The sequence below is a fragment of the Paralichthys olivaceus genome, chromosome 1 (genome assembly GCF_024713975.1).
Source record: "Paralichthys olivaceus isolate ysfri-2021 chromosome 1, ASM2471397v2, whole genome shotgun sequence".
Taxonomy (NCBI): domain Eukaryota; kingdom Metazoa; phylum Chordata; class Actinopteri; order Pleuronectiformes; family Paralichthyidae; genus Paralichthys; species Paralichthys olivaceus.
In genome coordinates this window covers 3,771,305-3,795,006 of record NC_091093.1, presented here as the reverse complement: position 1 = coordinate 3,795,006, position 23,702 = coordinate 3,771,305, and the positions used below count along the sequence as shown (strand labels likewise).

Genomic DNA, 23,702 nt, shown 5'->3' with positions numbered 1-23,702 from the left:
CAGTCATAACCCGAAAAGGAGGAAATGAGTAACAGTCATGGAAGAGATAAAGGTAAATAAGAGTGTTTGTTTCCTCAAGACATGTTTTCTTCCAACAACAACTCTTAGAATTAACTAAATTATATTTAGAATGCATCCTCACACAAACACTTAAAATCTGTAACTTTGAGTCTGCCCTCTGTAAAACATTTCAGTAATTATTTTCTGTAATGAATGAATCACTTATTCTGATGTTTCACTTGTGTTAGCATATGATAGACAGGTCCTTCATATCAGTCATAGTAACAATAACATTTTCATAGGTCTCAAAATATTCCCTATTTTATATTATTGCATAGTTTTAGTTGATCTCTCATAAAGTTGCTGTTCATGCGATTCAGTTTTGACCATATGTCATACATCTTCTGAACGCTGGGCAGAGCATTGTCAGAGGACGTAAGCTCCGGGTGAGGAGGAGACACAGTTATTTTGACCGTGGTGTGTGTTTGCTGAATGGAAAGTGGACTGTGATGAAGTCTTGACTGCTACTTACCTGTGTTAAGGTGAACACAATAACGACAACGATGATGAACAACATGAACAGTGTTGGGATGGAAATAAATGGGTGAAAGATATACCACGTTTTGGACATGGTATATTGTTGGAGCTCATAAGAACATAGGCTACCTCTGAGCAAGTTCTCCCATGACACTCCTCAGTGCCTCAAATGTATTAAGTTTAATTGGAAGACAATACAAGTCCTTAGTAAGTGTTTTTTCCTTAAGGTTGGTTGCTCAGTTTGCCTAGTGGTGTTGCTCAGTTAGTTTGTTTTCTGAAATAAAATGTTTAGAAACCTTTATATTTTCTCTGTTTTGTGTCTCGACATTATGATTTGTTTTGTGTTTCTGAGATGCACTCTGGTGACACTGGCCCCCATGGAAATTTAGCAATAATATCAAACATCTTACACTATTGTGCAAGAGCATTCATAATCAGCAGATAACCACAGTAAAGGTAAAAAAAAAGTTGCTTTGCAGTGAAAAAGAGGCAAGATTCCATCCCCTAACTAAGACATCCATCTAATCATTATTAGACAGATTTAACTTAGACATAAATAACTGTCATTTCTGATGTTAAATTGTGTTATTTAGGCTGGCTATGTGTATTAAGAATCTGTGGTCAGATATGTGCGAAGGAGTGTCGGGCATTGTCGTGGCAGCCTCAGAATGGGAGATTTCACTGTTTCGTCACCTTCAGACCACATTAGGTCGAGCTCAAAGATCTCTTACAGTTAGAAGACTTAAATGAAAAGGAGTTACAATGTTGAGAGTTAAAGCCACACACGTTTCTTCTGGTGAAGTCAAAGAACTATACTAAGTTTAATAAAAAAAAAAGAAAAGACAAGTAAGTGTATGAAGGACAAAAACAACATAAACAACAAATAAATAAATAAATGGTGAAATAATCGAATAAAGGTAGAAATACAAACATGAATAAATAAATAAATACAAAAGTAAATGTAGAAATAAATGAATCACTTATTGCAGAAAAACAAACATGAATAAATACGTACAGAAATAAATAAATAAATGGAGAATTTTTTTTTATTATCCCAAACTGTAGTTGTATTTGCATGTATTTATTTAGTATAACGTTATTTGACAATAACACTAATATAAAGTCTGTTCTTCATAAATGTGACCTGCTAAAATACATTTGTTGAAATACATTTTAAGATTCAACGCTTTTAGACGCCACATTGTAACTGGCATTGAGGGAAATAAAGATTGGAAAAAAAAAAAAAAAAAAACTAAAACACACAAGTGTCCACTTCCGGGTCGCGTCTGCGCTGAGCGGTGTGTGTGTTGTTGTTGTTACTACATTCGCTGACACTGACACATCTGTGAGAGAAGAGGAAGATTCTCCACACACGGAAGACACAACATGGCGACAACCATCAGCACCCAACGGGGACAGGTACACACCCTGCGCTGACACAGACACACACACAGACACACACAGACAGAGCGACGCGGAACTAGCCACACTAGTTGGGCAACATCGGTGATAGTTAGCTAACTTCAGTCATTGACGGCCACACACAGCGGCCTGTAGCACTGTGGTTAGCCTCCTCTGTTAGTGACGATATAAAACGAGCTAATGGAGTTAGCCGCGGATTAAAGCTGCTGCGACGCTTTGTTGACGTTTGACAGCCGAGTCTCATTCACGTCCTTTACATTCAAGTCCGACGTTAAACACGTTGTCAAACATGGTCTTCTTTCTAAAATCAAGTGCTCACCACTGACCTAACGGGTTGAGTAGTGAGCAACTTATTAAGATAAGAGACAAAACATAAATACTCTCCTCTCTGATTGATTTGGTTCATGTGGGTTCCTGGCATGATTCCAGCCGCTGTGCCTTGCTCATGTGAGGGTGTGGAGGTGGAGAACAAACCCTGGACCACATGGTGTGTCAGGTCTGTGGCCATGCTGAAACCAAACTGCAATATCAACGTTCAGTCTCATCGCATGATACAGGACGAGTGAGCTGCAACGCCTCCACTAGCTGCCATCGCTGTGTGTGCAGCCTAAGCTCTACGCATGTGAACGACACCTCATCCCTCATAACACACTAACACTGTAGCATTTGCATTATCTCTGGGTTTTGGGTTTAATTTGGCTGCAAGACGTTTTTCCCCCCCCCTCAGGGACAGTAACGTTTCACTTGATATCAGAATCACCATCACCCAGTTTAATCGACTCAACTGAGTCGGTAAGTGATTTGGCTCAGTTGTCATCAAGCAGCCAAGATGGAACTTCAGGGTCTGACCTAGGGCTGGGCAATTCAAATTTATCAAAAATGAACGCGATATAGTTTTCATCAGTAGCAATAACAAAAGTCCAATATTGATATAGTGTTTATGCATTGCACAAGTACAGCAAGGAGGTATAACACATAAGTGGTGTAAGATTTATAAAATGTTTGGTTGTTTATCAAGTGTTTGTCATTCTCTGCTCATAAAGACAATTTTAAAGCTCCAGTGTGTAAGATTTAGGTGAAAGGGATCTCTTGGCAGAAATTTAATGTAGAATAATCCTCATGATGTTTTCACTAGTTCATTTCATCTAAATTGTATGAATTGTAGTTTTCTTTACCCCAGAAAAGGTCTTTTATATTTAAATACTTTATATTTACATTGAGGGGACCCTCTCTACGGAGGCCGCCATGTTTTTTACGTTAGTCCAGACCGGACAAACTAAACACCTTTTGAGTTTTTATGACAATTAAAGTTTACCACAGTTTCTTTTTCATGTTTAGAAGGAGAGGGTGAGAAGAGGGGTGGTCAGCTGCAACATGTAAATTCAACACTAAATATCACAAAATTCTACACACTGTACCTTTAAAACCACAACCTTCACTCAGGAGCAAAAATATGATAATAATCACTATTGACTGATTCATTTTTATAATCTTGGTATTATTTATTTCCATCTCACCCAGCCAGAGTCTGAACAAAAACAGTTCCCAGATGTCGGCTCAGTAGTTCTTTGCTGTCCACTAACCTTTGACCTCTTCCTGCTGCGCAGGGAGGGGTTGTTGACGTACACAGCGGAAGTTGTCTGTGTCCATTGTCTGTTCGGCCTGTTCAGGGTCCTTGCGGTTTCCCTGATGCAGTGTTCATCACAGCGGCAAATGTTGATTCCTTGTGACTTGACGACTCCGGCCATGTAACAGCTGAGGTATACTTGTAAAAAAGAACTAGCACGTCAGAAGGCAAAAGTGTTCATAGCTGTTTCAGACAAATGCACAAACAGGTGTGAGTGATAGAACTGCTGTAATAGAGAGGGGCAATAACAATTACCTCGGGCAGTCTCTTCCTCAACATTCTAAGCGATAAGCTACTTTATGAACATGACAGAAAGTGAAAGAAATAAAGAAGTTCAGATCCTGCGTGCTCACTTTCTTATCTCCACACCTGATCACTTTGAAAAGTGAAATAAAATGTGAATGTTGGAACGCTGGTTTTGAGAATTTAAAAATAATTTGAGACTGTGATTAAGACATCAAAACCAGAGCGCAGAGACACTAACCATTAGTGTCATTCTGGGTTTTTAGCATCTTCTTCTTTTAGTCGTTGGTTCTAGGGTTGAAATGTTTATTGCTCTCATGATATACCTTGGTAAAATTCCAGTTAGTTATACAGTTTCAATCTTTAATTACTGTCACTTGGTTGAAACTGTCCAGCATCAAACAAAGGTAGCTCTCTAGCAAGCAAGGAGCTTTTGTTGTTTTAAAAATGTGTCCGCCAGGCAGTGTCAGAGCTACAGATTTATATCAGTCTACTTTGCTGTCAGGGAGAACTGAACATTGGAAAACACTGCTGTGTTTGCTATCTGCAGCATGATGATGCATGATATTCTGCAAGGAAGGAAGGAAAGGAGACTTTAGCAAGCCAGTTGATGTGGTAACATGAAATTTGGCATGGTGTCATCTGGAGCTATACTATTTAAAATTGTGGTAGATATATGTAATCTAACTGTATGTTGTCATCCCACGAGAGAATGAAGATGCATGAATGGCCATATCATTCAGGAATTCAGTCCTGAGCCACAGAGTAACATTGATGTGCTGCAGAGCCACAGCTCACACACTCACACTCTTCCCTCTGTGCAGTACGTCACAGCAGCAGCCGCAAAATGCTCACTGGATATTAAGCCGTGTTAGTTGGTCCATTCCAGACCAGTTTTTCATGTTTAAATCCAGACCTCTAAGAGCATCCGGCGATTCAGTCAACAAGCCATCATGACATTCACATGACTTGCACAAGAGGGCTCCTATTGGCCATGACATAAGATGAATAATTTAAGATCCTCATGATGATCACAAGATTTGAATGATGAGTGTTATTAATGAGTTTGACGATGATGATTTTCCTAAGGATTTTTGCTCTTTGTTTCAATTTAAGATTAAAATTACAATCACACAAAGTGGTGAACCTATCTGTAGATAAAATACAAAATTAACTTCCAGAAAATGTTTACTTTTAGTCGAAACAATCTGTTGTTTTACTTTCCATGTGTTCGCATTCTCAGTCTGAATGCCGGCATGTTAACATGTGTATGGATGTATGTGTTCAGGTGTTTATTGGGGAGCTTCCCCAGGATTTCCTGCGCATCACTCCTACCCAGCAGCAGCAGCAGGTCCAGCTGGATGCCCAGGCAGCCAGACAGTTGCAGTATGGAGGCTCAATAGGCACCATGGGGAGACTCAGCATCACTGTGGTCCAGGTAAATACAGCTTGTACGTCGATGAGAATTACCAGCTTAATTTTAGCTGGCTGTCAATAAGTCAACCTGGAGAAATGAAGTAGGGGATGAGATAGCCAACAAACTGTACGTTGTTCTGGATGTGGAAGACAATGAAGCTCCTTGACAGGCTTTAAGGCAGTGCATGAAACAAACATCTGTGTCGGTCATGAAAGAGGGCTTGAATCAGGGGGCAACTGGACTGGTTGAAGTTTTCTTCTTAGATAATCATGAACTGAATGACTGAGAACCTTCACAGACATCTTTCAAGTCACTTAAAGTTGATGCACTCTTTTCAGCCAATTTGAATCAAGAGGAATCAGTAGCCATCATGTAAGACAAAAATAGATTCTTGAATTTGTTCCTCTTAATCTGTTATTCTAAGCGAAAGTAAATGAAGTAAATCAAAATCAGAACTGGAATCATGTAGAATGGTTAAGTGATGCACAGACTCTCCATTACAGATCTGCACCACTATCTACTGAATAAGTGAGAAAACCCGGCTGAGCTGTGACTGCATCACTAATTGAAGCCCCTGTGTTTGTTTTGCTGTACAGGCCAAACTGGCTAAAAACTATGGTATGACACGGATGGATCCGTACTGCAGGATCCGACTGGGATATGCAGTCTACGAAACACCAACCGCTCACAACGGAGCCAAGAACCCACGCTGGAACAAGGTGATCCAGTGCACAGTGCCACCTGGGGTGGACTCCTTCTATCTGGAGATCTTTGATGAGGTGAGGAGATGGGGAGGATGATCTGAACTGCTAAATACAAAATACAACACCACTGAGTAGACCCATGTGCAATATCACTAAAACAACAATTGCATTACTTTTAAATTAAAGTGTGGAAAGTGGGAAAATACAACCTTTGGACAACAAAAGTGATCACTCATCTAATTTCCAATTAAAGCTAATTTCATGTATTAGATGATTCTTTTAAGGATTATAAATGAAAACCTGAGACAACCACAGCATTGGATTGTGTCCAATGCATTGTGCTAAGGAACAAGTAAGAAAGCAGATTGTGAGGCTTCATAAAGATCAAAATGATATGAGACCATCTATAGGCCACTGAACATGAGCTGAAACAATGCTGCAGCAGTGGTTTGAAGTAGAGCTGCAGGATATATCGAACATTAACATATATCAACATGCGTAAAATTGGTATAGCGGGAGACTGCTTTATGATCCCAGAACCTGAGGGAAAAGAAGTGCACACACACTGACTCCGCTTTAGTCTCTTTCTCGCTCTCCTATCTGACTCAGCTGACATCTGTGACCCGCTTCAGTTTAAATGTTGATTTGTTTGAAATGACCCCACACTGATCATCACATAATGATCGATACTTTCTCAATCTTTCTTCAGAGCAGTGCGTCACGCTTGCTAGCTCTGTCTCTCTCTCTTTTATGCTCTTACGCAGACATACACACAGTGAGATCGGACTCGTGTAAACTCAATCTGGGTAAAAACAACAGACCTTGTAAACTTAGTCAATGTATGTTGAGCTGGAGGAGACGGCGGCACACTGGGTTTGGTTTGACGATTGGCGCAGTTTGCAGCGCTATTGATAGAAGCACAGCAAAACCAAACTGTAAAAATAAATAAATAAATAAAAAGATTCACGGTCCAAATATGTTTGAAAATACTCCAAATTAACACTATAGGGTGGACATAATGGAGCTGTGCATGGCTCCCTGGTGTTTGCCCCGGACATGGTGGCGCTGCAGCCAGGCTGTGCTCCTTCTCCCTCGGGGGGTTGAGCTGTCCGTGGTCTCTGCGTCCGTGGCCTGGGACTGCTGATGTTTATTTATCACAAGATATATCGTCATCGCGATACGTTGGGAAGAGGACATTTATAGGTGGTGCAGCTTTGTATTCACAAATACAAAATGAAAAAAGACCTGAGTTCTGTTTCTTCATTTCATGCTAGAAAAAACAAAAAAAGGAAGCACTTTCAGTTTTTCAAATCATTGTTCTAATCATAAACTAACCAGGCTTTTGTCTGTCAGTGATCTGATGTTGTTTCTAGTCTGTGGTAACGTGTTATTGCTGATGTGGTGTGCAGAGAGCATTTTCCATGGACGACAGGATAGCGTGGACTCATGTCACCATCCCTGAAGGCCTGAGGGAGGGCAACGTGGTGGACGAGTGGTTCAGCCTCAGTGGCAGGCAGGGCGACGACAAGGAGGGCATGATCAACCTTGTGATGTCTTTTGCTGTGAGTGTTTTTACACACACCCCATCAAACAGACTGAAAAGTGGTTGATTAGATCGTGATTTAGGGTTTTTCTGTTTGCTGCATATTTAGGATGTTAATTGATATATAAAAGGAATAGGGATAGGAAAGGAATAAGAATCTTCACTTAAGGTTAAACAATTAAACTCAGTAAATAATCTAAATATATCTTATTGCTAATATAGTTGTGAATAATCAGCTTGTTGCTGTTTATGTATATGAAATATTGACCCTCATTCAGAAAGTATGTCTATTATTTTGTATATATATATACTTTTTTATGGCAAAATGAAATATATGGTATGAAATTATGTAATATAATAAAGAACAAAATGAATTATATTCCATGACATTTCATCACTTTACTGATACAACTTCATACTTTTTTGTGGAAGTGATCATAGTTACACTGAATGCAGGGGCCTTCTGTTTTCATTGTTTATGACATTCCAGATTTCAGGGTTCAGAGCGCAGAGGTTTTGATGGAGTTGGATATCATGTGGTAACACAATGTTATGTCTGTGCTAGTCGTTACCAGCAGGGATGATGACTCAGCCTGTTGTCCTGATGCCCTCTGTGTATCAGCAGGGAGTGGGATATGTGCCCATCGCAGGTCAGACTCACACACACACACACACACACACACACACACACACACACACACACACACACACACACACAAACACACGAACACACACACACACACACACACACACACACACACACAAAACCATGTTACAATACTTCTGCTTGAAATAAAACTATTAATATAATAAAATTAATAAATCATTTCCAAACCGTTCATCTGCCACATTGTTAAACCTGCAGTGTGTGTCCTGTGTTGCTAGGAGTGCCTACAGTCTACAACCAGGGTATGGTGCCCATGGCAATGCCAGGGGCCATGCCAGCTGTTGGGGGCCAGGGGCCTGTTTGCAGTGAGGAGGACCTGAAGGCTCTGCAGGACATGTTCCCCAACCTGGATAAGGAGGTGGTTCGCACTGTGCTTGACGCACAGCAGGGAAACAAGGACGCTGCCATTAACTCCCTGCTGCAGATGGCTGAGGAGCTCTAACAGTAGAACACAAGCCCGCGACGGACATCCCACACACGCATACACGTGTACATGCATGCAGCCCTCACACACAAAATATACACACACACACACACACAAACACACCATAGGCTCACACACACGCCGCAGCCATATCTGAATTCCCTCCAGCTCCACCAGCTGGTCGCCACAGGGATCTGTTTCTCCCTCTGTTGACTCCTTCTTGGCCTGACTGTACATGAAGCCTTGGCTGTCTCTGCTAACGCAGCACTCTGAGTCACTGGATCCTCAAACCGTCACAACTGTTTTCACCTTTACTTTGAAGAAGTCTAATTTGAAGGTGATATAGCAGATTCAGTGTATTTGGGAAATTCTTTAGACAGGATTGTATCACAGTAGGGACTCAAACTAAGTATCGAACCGGCAGTAGTGTAAATTGATGGGTATTGTAAATCCTACCAACCAAAATCATTTTGTGTTTGTCATTTGTTTCAGTGGCACAATTCCTCACTATATCCATAGTAACCCAGTCTGTACTTGCCTAACTGATTCCATAGTTGATTTGCACAGACTCCATCTTATGTTTATGTTGATTTTGTTGCTAATAGTGTGTGGATGCCTGTAATAACCTTAAGCAAAATGCTTCTGTTTCATATTTACCTGTAAAGTGTTTGGTGCATTTACAATCTGATAAATTATTATGAAAGTATTTAATTTAATTCTCCATGGTGACGAGAGAATCGAGGATGAACAGACCTATGGAATTTGAGGCAAAGAGGAAATAACCACTGAACGCCACATCACCCTGAGTCATCTTTTAAGGTTCAATTGTAAAGTTTGGATGTGACCCATTTTCTGCCGGATGTGAAGACTAGATGTTAAAAACCCACTATCCTGTGGAGTCACTTTTTTATGGTAAGTGTAAAGATGCTGTGTGAGCATGAGAAGAATGACATCACTTTGAAGCTCAGTAGGATTCAGAGACCTGAACTCTGATAATGTAGAGACCTGAAAAGATTCTAACCAGTAAGGACTAAGATAATGTGACCAGACTTCCATGAAGTGTGTCCTGAATGTTCATGGTCCACAGATGCCGCACCCCACCCTCCTTTATCATTCCAGTAGTGCCACCCTAATGTTAAAGCTTGTACGACTTAGGAACAACAGCAGTTTGTAACACCTCATGCTTCAAATGCTTAGTTTCATCACAGTATTTGTATCTGTTCTTAAAGCTTTCTATTCACACTTGTGGGTTTCAAGGTCTTGTTGATGTGTTGTCTGCCAAAGGTTTAGTCCATGTGACTTTTCACGTGTGGTTTCAAAACGATCGCTGCTGAGATTCTTAAAGGTGTCTCAGTCATTTTATCGTGTCTCGTCATTCCGTTCATTTCCAAGACACATTTAATTTGTATATTTAAAACCATTCATTTAAGACATAGAATGAGAGCATGTAGTGCAGGTGTTTAGTCTTTAGACTGAAATAGTTTTGAGAACAGTGTGAAGCTGGATGATATCAGGTCTTCATCTGCGGGAATTGAAAAGCTTTCTCAGAAATGTTAGGCTCAAGGTGTTGTTTCTTTAGGTGGATTTACCCTCAATTTGTTTTTAACATGCAGATGTTTTTTGTGTTCATTGTTGTTCATCATTTGACAAGGGTTAATAAGAATGTCGAAACAGGTGTTCATATTGCAGGAATATAATTTTAATAATTCATCCAAGAGATCCTCAGAGGAAGGAGGTGTACATCAAAGTAGCCTCTTAGGCTATAAATAAAAAAATTGACACAAATGTTAAGAAGACTTCAGGTTAAGATTGGTTAATGTTTGTCAGGTGTCCAGTGTCCGGCAGGATGCAGTAAGTGCTCAGCGCTTTCTGCGGCGCTGTGATTTGTTGGTCGTTCCAGGCACACACTCTGCTGGTTTGCACTGACACGCTTCCACATGCACGTAGGTGTGCTGGACCTTAGAGCTGTCCTTGCAGGTCAGTTCCACCTGTTTCTGACTGGTTCGGAACTCTCGGCAACACTCACACTGGTGCATCATCTTGTTAGCTTCTGCGGAATACCTGCACAAACATACACATCCAGTGATTACAACAGCTCATTCAACATTCATTTGAATATAAAGTATTCTGCATTTTACTCAAATCATGTGGCCCTGTTTTTTTAATCTTTAATATTACATCAAGAGATCTAAAATCCATGTTGGTTTTAGTCATACTAAATTTTTAATACTTTTCAAAAACAGATAATGACAGATTTGACAATCTTGTGGCTTTAGTGAGTTGTATTGGACTGTTATTCTCAGTAACACAGTAATTGATTATACTAGGTTGCCCACTACAATTTACAGTGAGGAAAAATAGTGAAGAAAAAACCACTGCATACAATCAATGGCTGGCTACCGACCAACAGCATTTTTAAAGTTTGTTGAGTCTTCTTTATCCACTGATATGTTAGATTTTGTCACAGTTATTGTTTAATGTCAGTTTAGTTTAGTCAACATCTGCTCTTTGTTGTAAGTAAAGATTGTTGCCCTGCTCTGATGCTGATTATGAATCCACAGGTGTTTTGCAGCAGTGCTGTGCTTTCAGACACCTTAAAAGGTGTTTTGTGTAAGATTTAAGTGAAAGGGATCTATTGGCAGAAATTGAAAATAAAATATTAGTTTGTTTTCACTAGTGTGTTTCATCTAAATTGTACTAATTGTTCTCTTTACCCTAGAATAGGCCCTTTATTTTTAAGTCCAAACTGGACAAACTAAACACCTTTTGGGTTTAGGCTAAGTGAACGCTACCACAGGTTCCCTTTCATGTTTGGGAGGCGATGGAATTGCAACTGTACCATTAGATTTCACTAAAGTCTACCCGCTGAACGTTCAACTCTCTACATCAATAGACTCACTTGGACATGCTTCCACATTGCCCGCTGCAGTAAGTCATGTTGACCGGCTGTGGACTCTTACAGTCTCCCACCTTGATGACTTCATTGTTACTCAGGACCTTACAGACACTCCTGCGTTTGCCTGGAACATGCAGCAAACTGTTAGACACTCACAGTAACACATGATACACAGCGTTGTCCTCCAAAGTCAACTTTTCACCCTTGATCGTTCAAATACTGGGACTCCACTAACTTACAGGTTTTGCAACATCCATCAACGCTCTCTGTGCCCTGGGGAAGGAGCAGAGGAAGGTGGGTGTTAGACATGGACAGTATATGGTGAGGCAGGTGGAGGGATATCATCTGCAGGGGTCTGATAAACTCACAGGTTCACAATCCCGGGGGTCAAGGTCCTCACACTTGGTGGTGACCGTTTTGGAAACAAGCTTTCCTTCAATCTCCTCACAGGTATATTTCGTACAATTATCTTCAGACGACACAGTAGTGTTGATCTGCACCAACAGGAAGAGCAGAGGTTATTAGAATGTTCAACTAAGACATCATTTCTCCTTTTTACACATTTAAAAAGACAACTTACATCAAAGGTGATGGCAGTGGTATTAAAATATAAAATAATGTCCATGGTCACTTTAGATGTTCTGAAATACTCTTCTTTTTCATTCAATAAATATCTACTTTTGTTTTTACAGAACTCTCTTCTCACAGCTCACATTCTTGTACAGTATACTTGGATATTAGGAATGTAAGTTAACACACACAGCTGCAGTACTGACCTCAATGTAAATCTTTGTGTTGTTAGATGTGAGTACAGAACACTTCGTCTGAACACAGGTCCCGCAGCACTCGTCAGGCTTGGCTTGATATTCATAGCCCTGGAGACAGAGTGAGAGAGTGACTGATAGGGAGAAAAGAATTCTTTGGCTTTGTAAGAAAATGTGATTGTGACTATGTATTTAGAAATAAAAGCATTTATGGAACTCTCTGAAAAGCTTGAACATAATATGTTCAGTGTCTTTGTAAGTTGTTATCAGAGCAAACTCCTTTTGTATTTTTCTTTTTCTTGACTAAAAGTCTTTTCGTTTTGTCTTAGTCAAAGAAAACTAAAAACTATTTAAAACTTAAAGTCTTAAATAGTCTTAAATAAAGAGTCACTTTATTAAGTACACCTGCACAAACTAATGCAATTCATTACAATAGCTAATGCATTCAGAAAAGAGAAAATGTTTATGTGGCCAGTTTGCACTGGATTTCATTATACTAAGAGGTTTTTCTGTTGTATGTTTTGTCCTCAACATCTACATATCCAAACTCATCTTATGTTACTACATTATTTGCTAACTTGCATGGGTTTACAACATATGGTGTCATCAATGATTGTTCCAGTGGGAGTGACAATAAGAGTAAGTGGGAGTAAGAATGAACTTACCTCGGAGCAGTTTTTGTTGCAGACAATAGGTTTGCAGGTAATGGTGTTTATACTTGTGTTGGGATTCATATCTGGACCACAGTAACACTCGTGGCATTTCCCTTGCTTGAGAATATCTGATGTAGGTGCCGGAGTTGATCCTCCTGATGGTAGCGCTGTTGTTCCCGATGTTTGTCCTGGTCCTGATGGTGATGCTGTGGTTGGTGCTGGTCCTGGTCCTGGTCCTGGTCCTGGTGGCGCTGTTGTTCCAGAGGTTTGTCCTGGTCCTGGTGGTGATGCTGTTGTTTTTGATGTTTGTTGTGGTCCTGGTGGTGATGCTGTTGTTTTTGATGTTTGTTGTGGTCCTGGTGGTGATGCTGTTGTTTTTGATGTTTGTTTTGTTCCTGATGGTGATGCTGTTGTTTTTGATGTTTGTTTTGTTCCTGATGGTGATGCTGTTGTTTTTGATGTTTGTTGTGTTCCTGATGGTGATGCTGTTGTTTGTCCTGGTCCTGGTGGTGATGCTGTTGTTTCTCCTGGTCCTGGAGGTGATGCTGTTGTTTCTCCTGGTCCTGGTGGTGATGCTGTTGTTTCTCCTGGTCCTGGTGGTGATGCTGTTGTTTCTCCTGGTCCTGGTGGTGATGCTGTTGTTTCTCCTGGTCCTGGTGGTGATGCTGTTGTTTCTCCTGGTCCTGGTGGTGATGCTGTTGTTTCTCCTGGTCCTGGTGGTGAGGCTGTTGTTTGTCCTGGTCCTGGTGGTGGTGCTGTTGTTTCTCCTGGTCCTGGTGGTGAGGCTGTTGTTTGTCCTGGTCCTGGTGGTGGTGCTGTTGTTTTTGATGTTTGTTCTGGTCCTGGTGGTGATGCTGTTGTTTTTGATGTTTGTTCTGGTCCTGGTGGTGATGCGGTTGTTTCTCCTGGTCCTGGTGGTGGTGCTGTTGTTCCATAGGTTTGTCCTGGTCCTGGTGGTGGCGCTGTTGTTCCAGAGGTTTGTCCTGGTCCTGGTGGTGATGCTGTTGTTCCAGAGGTTTGTCCTGGTCCTGGTGGTGATGCTGTTGTTTTTGATGTTTGTTCTGGTCCTGGAGGTGATCCTGTTGTTTCTCCTGGTCCTGGTGGTGATGCTGTTGTTTCTCCTGGTCCTGGTGGTGATGCTGTTGTTCCAGAGGTTTGTCCTGGTCCTGGTGGTGGCGCTGTTGTTCCAGAGGTTTGTCCTGGTGGTGATGCTGTTGTTCCATAGGTTTGTCCTGGTCCTGGTGGTGATGCTGTTGTTGCTGATGTTTGTCCTGGTCCTGGTGGTGATGCTGTTGTTTCTCCTGGTCCTGGAGGTGATGCTGTTGTTTGTCCTGGTCCTGGTGGTGATGCTGTTGTTTCTCCTGGTCCTGGAGGTGATCCTGTTGTTTCTCCTGGTCCTGGTGGTGATGCTGTTGTTTCTCCTGGTCCTGGAGGTGATCCTGTTGTTTCTCCTGGTCCTGGTGGTGAGGCTGTTGTTTCTCCTGGTCCTGGTGGTGATGCGGTTGTTTCTCCTGGTCCTGGTGGCGATGCGGTTGTTTCTCCTGGTCCTGGTGGGGGCGCTGTTGTTCCAGAGGTTTGTCCTGGTGCTGGTGGTGGCGCTGTTGTTCCAGAGGTTTGTCCTGGTGCTGGTGGTGATGCTGTTGTTCCAGAGGTTTGTCCTGGTCCTGGTGGTGATGCTGTTGTTTTTGATGTTTGTTCTGGTCCTAGTGGTGATGCTGTTGTTTCTCCTGGTCCTGGAGGTGATGCTGTTGTTTGTCCTGGTCCTGGTGGTGGCGCTGTTGTTCCAGAGGTTTGTCCTGGTCCTGGTGGTGGTGCTGTTGTTCCAGAGGTTTGTCCTGGGCCTGGTGGTGATGCTGTTGTTGCTGATGTTTCTAGTGATGGTTCTACTATTGGTGGTTCTGGTTCTGGTATTGGTACCTTTTCACCAGGCTATAAAACACAAATTGATCAATGATTCATTCTCAAACAACAATTAAAGAAGCTTTCACATCTTTGTTTCAGTTCATTTGCTCTGGACTAAGGGAAAGAACAGCATGAAAGAGAATTCTTTACTTTTGGATACACTTGGAAAGCGCTACCATAAACTTCTTAGTAGGAGATCATTTAACTTTTTCACATGCTGTAATTCAGTATTTGTTATCACACCACGAACAACCTACATCAGTCTGCTAGTTGACTTATATTTTGGTAAAGTAAATGCTCTGCCCTGCCTGCCTGGAGTGTAGAAAGTGTGCATACCTTGTACTCAGTCATGTTGTAGATGCATACACCTTTAGGAACTGTAGAGACAAGTAAGTATTAGATTAGTAAAGCAGATATGTGGAAACTGGACTGTACTTACGCTGCATTTCTAATCATATCATTATCTTATGACACACAAACACACACAAGACCACGACTTGACTTAAAAAAACAATTTTAAATGATTTAAAAATTGTTTGTTTTAATGAGATATATGATATATGATATCAGTGAAATACAGTGTTACGTGTTATATTTCCTAATAGTGGACTACAAGTCTTCAATATTCTCAAGCAAGAGAATCCACATAAGCAAAATCTTGATGAGAAATGTGAAGCCTTCAGTAGGATACTTTAGTTTTTAAAGAACTGGATTACACCGGGAGGAAATATATGTTGTATATATTTCATCCTGAGAAACCAAATAATATTTAAACTTTTCTTTCCTTTTTGCTGCTTGCAAACATAGTGTAATATAATGTAATGCTAGATACCAGTTTAAATATATTTGTTTCTTTATGTTTCAGTTTCTACGGCATTTTGTTCCAGCAAACCTATTATGAGCTCATAGCATGCAGTATGTTTATTTTATTCTGCATGACATATTATGCACCAGCATTACTTTGTGTTGAAATAGAGTCACATACCACACTTGTAGGAATCGCAGCATTCGTCTTCAGTGACTTGGCGTTCGAAGCCAAGCGAGCAATTCATGGGAGCAGGACACAGCGTCTTATCACATTCTGTTACAGACAAAAGCATGTTGACATAGAGATTTTAACCATAACAGCAGTTCTTCATTATTAGGTGATTCACCAAAAGTAAGCAGGAAAGTTTGCCCAGGCTCTCTTTGTCCGAAAGACCCTGCAAACACTTACACAGATCCCCACATTCACACACATCTGATTTCACTGGAGCAGTAATACCTTGCTCATGGGCTTTTCAGTGATGCTAATGAGAGAGGGGCTCTTTAAGTCTCTACATCATTGCTGACCAGTTTTAAAAGCACAGTGTTTAACATGTTATGTAACAAGTTATGTTTTTGAAAGCTATTCCTTATTATTCATTACTTCCATGAACATTGCCATGCAGAGCTTTGAAACATGAACATGATGTCTGCTTGAATTTCTGTTGTGTTGAGGTTATGAACTAAGTGACAGAATCACATCTAGTTCTTTGACACTTACCACATGACGATTTGTTGCAGCAGCCCTCCTTAGTGGTGACCAGCTTGTAATTTGGTTTGCAGGTGGGCGTGGGTTCTGACGAGCAATCAACAGGAACACACAGGATGCCCATGGTATCTTTGTCGCACTTACAGTTTGTGCAGTTGACTGTCCATTGTTCCTCAGGCTGAGTGAGAGAAAGAGGCCAGTTCATTCTCACAGTTCTTGTTTTTTAAAGCACATGAATGTCTGTTTTAGGCAGAGTTCTCACCAGTCTGGGTTTTCCATCAGGTCCAACACAATCTGAAATTCAAACGTTTGTGAATTTATAAGTATAACAGCTAATGATTTCGTGAAAAGTCCTTCACTCAGAGTTTTGTATCTCCCCTTACCGCAGTAAGCAGTACATATGTCATGGACTGTGTTGAACAGTGTGGTGTCATCAGTACAGAAACAACCCTCCTGAGAGTTGTTGGCGGATCCCGTCTTACTGGCGTTAAACTTCAGATTGTATCTGATGTCAGAAAGGGAAATACCAGTTATTACAGTGTCGTGAAATGTTTTTAAAGATTGTCACACAAGGCTCTGGGAGTGGAAGGTTTCTATCCGTGAAGGGTTTCATTTCAACAACATTTCACTTATATATCAGAATCTATTTGATCACAAAAGTCAATGGTTTTTCAGGCAGCCAGCTCACACATTTGAGCAAGTGAATCCAGTGAGCGCTGCGTAAATGTTCAGACTCAATAAAATGTAGCGTAGATGTACAGTATACTTTACTTTTCTTGACATGTTGACTCCACTTTGGGGCCACAAGCTTTGTACACTTGGTTGCTTGGACACTTGTGCTCTGTAAAATGAGAACATGCTCACAGACACATTTTCAAAAACTCCACATAGCAATGGTAGAACTGTACACTCTTGATTATTTATCTCACCACACTGTCCATTGGTGGCATTCCTCCAGTTGATACAGACTCCTGCAGTAGAGCACTCAGCAGCGTAGGACTCCAGGCTGGTGCAGGACTTATTTCCATATTTACAAGTGTCAGCGATACAGGTTTTCACATATTCTCCTGGCGGTATGACTGAGTGGCATCGATCAAATACACTAGAGGGGAAATACAAGACAGAATAGTATTACAGGAGAGGTCAATTCGATGATTTTGCCTTTGCCACATGTCCAGAATAACATCATCTATAAGATGTAATGCCAAGAACCTGCTATAAACACTGATGTTTTCAAAATGTTTGGGTTTTTTGCAACTACTGCTTTAGTTGTTAAGCATTACAGCTGTGTGATTCAGTTCTGTGGTGTGTTTCAGTCTCTCAACCAATGCAATGATTGAAGAAGCTGTGGTCTCAGTTTTTTTATTACTTTATTCTTACACATAGTCTTGATTGGAAATCATATGTCTTTTTGTTGCAGTGATCACAGATGTATTCACTTATTTCAGTGTTGTCTATCTCGATTTTATTCATACATACACTCAGATACCCTTAACTTCCACTTCTATTTCCCTTACCTGGATTTTATGATATCACAGATGGTGGAATCGCAAAAAGGCTGTGTTGTTGTCTGTGGTGTTGAGGTCAGAGGTGGTAGAATAGTAGTAGGGGTGGAGATACAATCTTTGTCTGGGAAATGCCACTGTTTTGCAGAGTCTGAGCAGCTTTCCACTTGACCGTTGGGGGAACGGCAGTCGTTGTTCTTGGAGTTGTCACATGTCCCTGCAAGGAGAGCAGGCAGGATGAATTCCCAGCAATCGCAACATGTAGTTGCACCAACTAATTGTGGCAATCACCATTTTTCTAGTACTGTATTTGAAATAGTACTATCAAAATTATCATAATCATGTGGTACCAATTTACTTTGCTTAGATATTTTGACACTGCAACTAATACAATATATTATCAACAGCAGCCTCAGTATCATCCTCATAGAGTGTAAGATCACTTCTCACAGGCTTTGATATTGTCATATATCTCCATGAGTGTTGTCATCTTGACAGCCTCTCATGATGCTCATAGAAAACTTTGCTTTAGAAAGACAAGTATATCATCAATGCTTGTTGAGAACGCTTCAAAACAGCAAAGTTGTCTTCAAACAACCACATTGTTGCTAAACGTGTTACTAAACCTGATTTGCATACGATACCATTTTGAACCATTTGAGAAAATTAAACTTGGTTTCAAACAGAACAGATCAGATAGCCTTATATTTATTCTGTTAATTTTTTTAACCCTCAAATCTGAATATGCACATGAACTGGTGGCACTTATCAGACTAAAATTATATTTTTATGCATTTAAGCAAGTCTGATGAATATGACTGGAAACACGTGCAAGAAACCCTCAAAGAAGGAAGTAACTTAGAGTAGAGTTATAGGAAAAGAAATAAGAATATGAAAAAGCTCTTGTTTGATGACTGAAGAGCTCAACTAAAGGATACTCAACCCCTCATCATATAGACTGTTTCTCTTGACTATCAAACTTTCTGTACCTCACATATTTTCAGTTTCAGAAGTGTTACTTGGTGTCCTATCTTAAATGTAGTCCCACAGTGACAATGCAGCATTAGTTGGCACAACAGGGCATCACTTTCAGGTGCCCTCTGGTTTTAAGTGCCATTGAATATTTTTAAGTTCTTTTACCCCATGATTTCTCATACACAAGGTCACTGAATATGTTAGGTAGGATCAGGGGTCATGTGTTGTTGTAACTCACCACACTGTCCCTCAGTGTTCCCATTAAAGAGGGAATAGGCAAGCTCAATGGTGAATGAGGAGCCCCTGTAGACCACTTCTGTGCTGATCCCTGGTATCTCCAATGTGACCACCATATCTGTGCTAGTGAAGAACAGGTCACCGTTGCTGTAGGCAGGATAGATTTGTTTCTCATTCAAATACACCTGTTGGACAAAAAGACAAAACAATTTACTAAGGACTTTGAACCAAGCACACCATTATTTCTTATTCCAACTGAACCATGTGTCACACCACTGACAGATTGAGCACCAGAACAGTCCCAGCTCTGAAAATAATTGATAAGGTGAGATACTGCTACTAAAATAACAAATGACAATGACAATTGTTGCTTACCTTATTAACTGTAGATTCTGAAGTCTTAATTTGCGTGAAGACAACCTTGTAGGATTGGTATATGACAATGAGATCCTGTCGGCAGAATGTGTCCTCTGAAGGGTTACAGGCATAATTGTTCACTATAATCGTCAGGTTATATTTATTTTTGATCTCTTTGACCAGGTAGTAAGTGCAGTTCTGGTTGAAATCGAAGGTTTGTCCATCAAATGTCTTGTAGTGTGTTCCACTCCAGACACTGCACACACCTGCAGGGAGAAGAGCCATGTATGGAAGTTATATGTAAGAACAGTAACAGGAAAAATCATAAGACTGCTGTGTTTATTAGCTGTGTGTTTACTGCAGAACAACTTATGTTTAGTTACATTAGTGATTAGCTCTGCTGAAGCTAATTTGATAATTAGTGGGTTGTCCTTCTAAAGCCCAAAATCAGAAACCTTTGATGTGTATCACAATGTGACAATATCAAGTCTAAACCAAATGTTTCGACAAAATAAAAAATATATATATATATATATTGGAAGTATCTGTTTTTGCAGAGATCATATGGGCCTCTGAAGATCTGTTCAAACAAGGTTTACATCACCCCAATGGAAGTTTGTGGTGACTATTATAAATGAACACAATTATTAGTTATTATCAGGGGTGGAAACTATGAAATGTACACAGCAAAAATGTAACTTTCCATTTATTTATAATTTTGGAGTATCTTTTTAATTTAAATCGTCCTCCAAACAGGAGGTTGGCAGTTCAATACCAGTCATCCCCATCTACATGCCGAAGTGTCCTTGGGCAAGATGCTGAACCCCGAATTGTCCGTCATAGAAAAGAAAAGTGCTGCTAATAGATGCACTGTATGAATTTGTGTGTAAATGGGTGAATGGCAAACTGAAATGTAAAGCGCTTTGAGCGTTCATGAAAGACTAGAAAAGCTCTGTATAAATACAAACCATTTACCATTTAATTTGCTTTTGCTGCATGTAAGGTTGAGGTTGTCACAGAGTAAATCAGAGTTCACATTATTAAGTTATGATGATTACCTGATTACCAAAGAATAAATCTTCTTGTAATTAACAACACTTTTGCTTGAGAAGGGTTTTCAGGTACTTCTCCGTGATACAAACAAATTGTGGATGAAGAGAAGTTGAACTTGACCATCAATATAAAATCCAAGTTGTTTACTTCTTTCTAATGTATAAGATGTTGGCTAAAGACTATATTTTTCATGAATATTTGAGGGCTTAAATAGAGGGCTGTGTGGGTCTGTGTGAAGTTAACTTGGTCATCAGGTCCGTGTGCACTGATTGCACTACAAGTTCATCATTTGTGCATTTGCCCTGAAATGTAAACAGGAAAACGTCCTCACAGGGGTTCACACAGACCCAATTAAAGTACTATGTTGTATTCACATTACAGTGAAAAAGTAAAGTCTAACACCATTCATTGGTGGAGCAGCATTTACCACTGTAAAACTTAAGATGGCGCTATATTAATCTGCACCACCTAAACTTCACTGCTAATGATGCTAGAGACTCAGTTTTTTGTAACAAACCTAGTTAGTGCATCTACCAGCTAATAATTTACCAAGCAAAAAGGCCTGTCAATATTCTGTGGTTTGATCTCAGCTCAGTTTGTTACTGAACAATTCAGGAACACACGATTAATACGCATTTTGTCAATATTTCAATCATAGTAACTCCCGAGCCAACAAAGGTCAGATTGAGTTGTTAAAACAGTTCAAAATGCAATAGGTTGCACAACATTGAGGCAAATTGTGAAACATGTGAACATTCTGGCTTATGGGCCAGATGAGCCAATTTTCATTCATGTCAGTGGTCCCTATCCAAGTTTAGTATCCACTCCTTATAATACACCCACCACATTGAGTCTTGCAGCCACACAGATGTGTGAACCATAAAGTGACTTTTCGTAAATTAGCTGGCGAGAACATGCCGACTGTGGTATCAAGGCTTCAAATCAAACCTTTCTTAGTACGCATATTTTACTGTTCTGTGCCCACAAGGTTTTTTGCTGCATGTAATAGTTAAAAGAGACAACCTGTATTGGAAGGCTATGTTTTCAACTTACATTCACATTCGTAGTGGAAGCAGCAACCATCTTTGTCATAAATTTTAACGGCTTTGCGTCCATTAGCACAGATGGGTTGTTGTACTGTGGCACACTCAGTACGCTTCTTTGTCACTACACCATTAATGCATTCAGCTGTGGTGCAGTTGCCAGCATCCCAGGTATCTCCATTCTAGATAGAGATTAAGAGGCAGTAAGTCATACATGCTAGTAAAGCATGTGTGTATTCAACAGTTGAGTGTAATTCATCAGATTTATCAAGATACAGGATCCTAGTTTTGTGATCTTAAAATACATCATACATTATAGGCAGAGTTGGGAAGTTACAAAGTACAAATACTTAATTACATTACGAGTAGATTTTTCAGGTATCTGTGCTTTACTTCAGTATTTATTTTTTTGACAACTTATTACTTTTACTCCCTTACATTTTAACACAAATATTTATACATACAATTTAAAAAAACAGGCTTGCTACTTTGGTTTTAAAGGTCCATTGTGTAAGATTTAGGTGAAAAGGATTTATTGGCCGAAATTGAATATAAATTAATCCTAGTGATGTTTACACTAGTGTGTAATCGACTACATTGTACAAATTGAGATTTTCTTTGCCCTAGAATAGGTCTTTTATATTTAAATACTTACAATATTTACATCAGGAGTGGTTCCTCTTTACGGGGGCTGCCAAGTAGTCCAAACTGGACAAACTAAAATACCTTTTTAGTTTTAATGAGGGAGGGTGAGGTGAGGGGGTGTTCAGCTGCAAATTCACCACTAGATGTCACTAAATTCTACACACTGAACCTTTAATGCATTTGAGAGAATTATCTGTTATTTTTGTATTGTATCATCAAGGGCCACCTTTTCAACATGAAGACATATTTTAACCTAAAATGACAATAAAATAATATTTAGCTAAGACAAAGCTTTTATCGTAGGGCTCTCTCTAATGCTTCTGTGTGGAGTAAAATTATTCCACTGTGTCAAGTCAGCCTGCTGCTCAGCCAAGTCTATGACGGGTAAAAGCAGCTGCAGACCTAATCTCAGGGTGAGTCTGAGGGAGTAATGAGATTTATAGGCTCTGTTGGCTTCTGTTTGATCTAATGCTGACAGAAACGCTGCACATTTTTCCAAACTGTTATTAGCATAGTTTGAATGCATTAGCTCTGAAGGATAGATTGTTTTTTTACTATATTATGTGTATTTTGCTGTTACAAGGAACATCCCGCTGAACCCCATTCAAAAACCTGGCAGTTCAACAAAACTTTAATTGCTTACTTTGATGGCTTGTTAATCGATGTAGAAAAAGAGCAATTCTTTGAATAATGCAATTGAATAAGCAAAATCAGATTTGACTGACACAGCTATGATCAATTACAGCCCTTATGTGTGGACTGTTTTCAAAGTGTTGGTTTGCATCGAGGTTTGAGGTGTGTATAAGCACAGAGGTTTCTATGATTTAAAAGTCAGGTTTATGTTGATTTAACATTTTCTCACCCTCTACCACACTTCTACTCCCCTTGGCCACTTGGTGAATCACCAAGATATGAAAATGGCACATTGAGGAAATAAGCTCAGGGTGCAACAGGACAAATGCCAGTTTGTTTTGCTACATTTAGTGCTGTGCACCGACATCAAAACAGAGCCTGCAGACTCCTAAGTTTGACAGAAAAGTCCTCATCGTTCTGCTCACAAAGCAGCAACTGGTTAAATGTCATTATACAATGATGAACAAAATGCAGATTTTCTAAATATCATACCTGTCTTGCTGGATGCACATCAGTGCAATCCAAGGTAGTTGTAGATGGAGTTGTTGATGGAGTGGTAGTAAAGGTAGAAATAGTTGACGTTGAAAGTGGGGCCGTTGTGGTGCTAAACACTGCAGTTGTGGTTGTGGTTGTGTGACATGGCATGGAAGTTGTTTCTATTTTACAAGTTGCATTACAATATATGAAATAACACCACTCACTGCCATCTGTGACATTGTACACCAAGTCACCTGTAAAAAAGAGTGCAGATAAACATTTAGTGAACAAAATGAAAGGAGTACTGTGTCATTAACAAATCTGTTTATAAAGAGTATCATGTACTACTTCATGATGTAATGTAGTACTAACCAACGATTATGCTCATTGGCTACTTCAGAGTTAGTCAGGAATGATTTACTAGGATTCTCAGATATGTATAATTTATTAATTAACTATGAATGT

General features: G+C 40.0%; 2 protein-coding genes across 2 annotated transcripts in view; one reads left to right on the top strand and one right to left on the bottom strand.

Annotated features, from left to right (window-relative positions):
* Positions 1-1,790: 1,790 nt before the first annotated feature.
* On the top strand, positions 1,791-9,826 carry tollip (toll interacting protein). The gene is made up of 6 exons (XM_020080147.2): positions 1,791-1,956; positions 5,118-5,267; positions 5,843-6,025; positions 7,360-7,512; positions 8,059-8,143; positions 8,379-9,826. Exons 1-6 carry the CDS (start codon positions 1,924-1,926, stop codon positions 8,600-8,602), a joined length of 828 nt encoding a protein of 275 aa, XP_019935706.1. The 5' UTR covers positions 1,791-1,923; the 3' UTR covers positions 8,603-9,826.
* A 617-nt stretch (positions 9,827-10,443) lies between these two features.
* LOC109624858 (mucin-5AC-like) overlaps positions 10,444-23,702 on the bottom strand; it is a 48,566-nt gene continuing 35,307 nt past the window's right edge. Inside the window, exons 32-49 of the mRNA XM_069531397.1 lie at positions 23,253-23,491; positions 21,493-21,664; positions 19,405-19,652; positions 19,031-19,214; positions 17,830-18,034; positions 17,242-17,414; positions 17,084-17,153; positions 16,696-16,817; positions 16,575-16,606; positions 16,325-16,490; positions 15,785-15,880; positions 15,136-15,176; positions 12,910-14,826; positions 12,257-12,355; positions 11,849-11,974; positions 11,720-11,753; positions 11,484-11,604; positions 10,444-10,645 (exon numbers count right to left, since the gene is read on the bottom strand). Coding sequence (XP_069387498.1) covers positions 10,444-10,645; positions 11,484-11,604; positions 11,720-11,753; positions 11,849-11,974; positions 12,257-12,355; positions 12,910-14,826; positions 15,136-15,176; positions 15,785-15,880; positions 16,325-16,490; positions 16,575-16,606; positions 16,696-16,817; positions 17,084-17,153; positions 17,242-17,414; positions 17,830-18,034; positions 19,031-19,214; positions 19,405-19,652; positions 21,493-21,664; positions 23,253-23,491 — 4,247 coding nt within the window. The remainder of the gene's footprint in view (positions 10,646-11,483; positions 11,605-11,719; positions 11,754-11,848; positions 11,975-12,256; positions 12,356-12,909; positions 14,827-15,135; positions 15,177-15,784; positions 15,881-16,324; positions 16,491-16,574; positions 16,607-16,695; positions 16,818-17,083; positions 17,154-17,241; positions 17,415-17,829; positions 18,035-19,030; positions 19,215-19,404; positions 19,653-21,492; positions 21,665-23,252; positions 23,492-23,702) is intronic.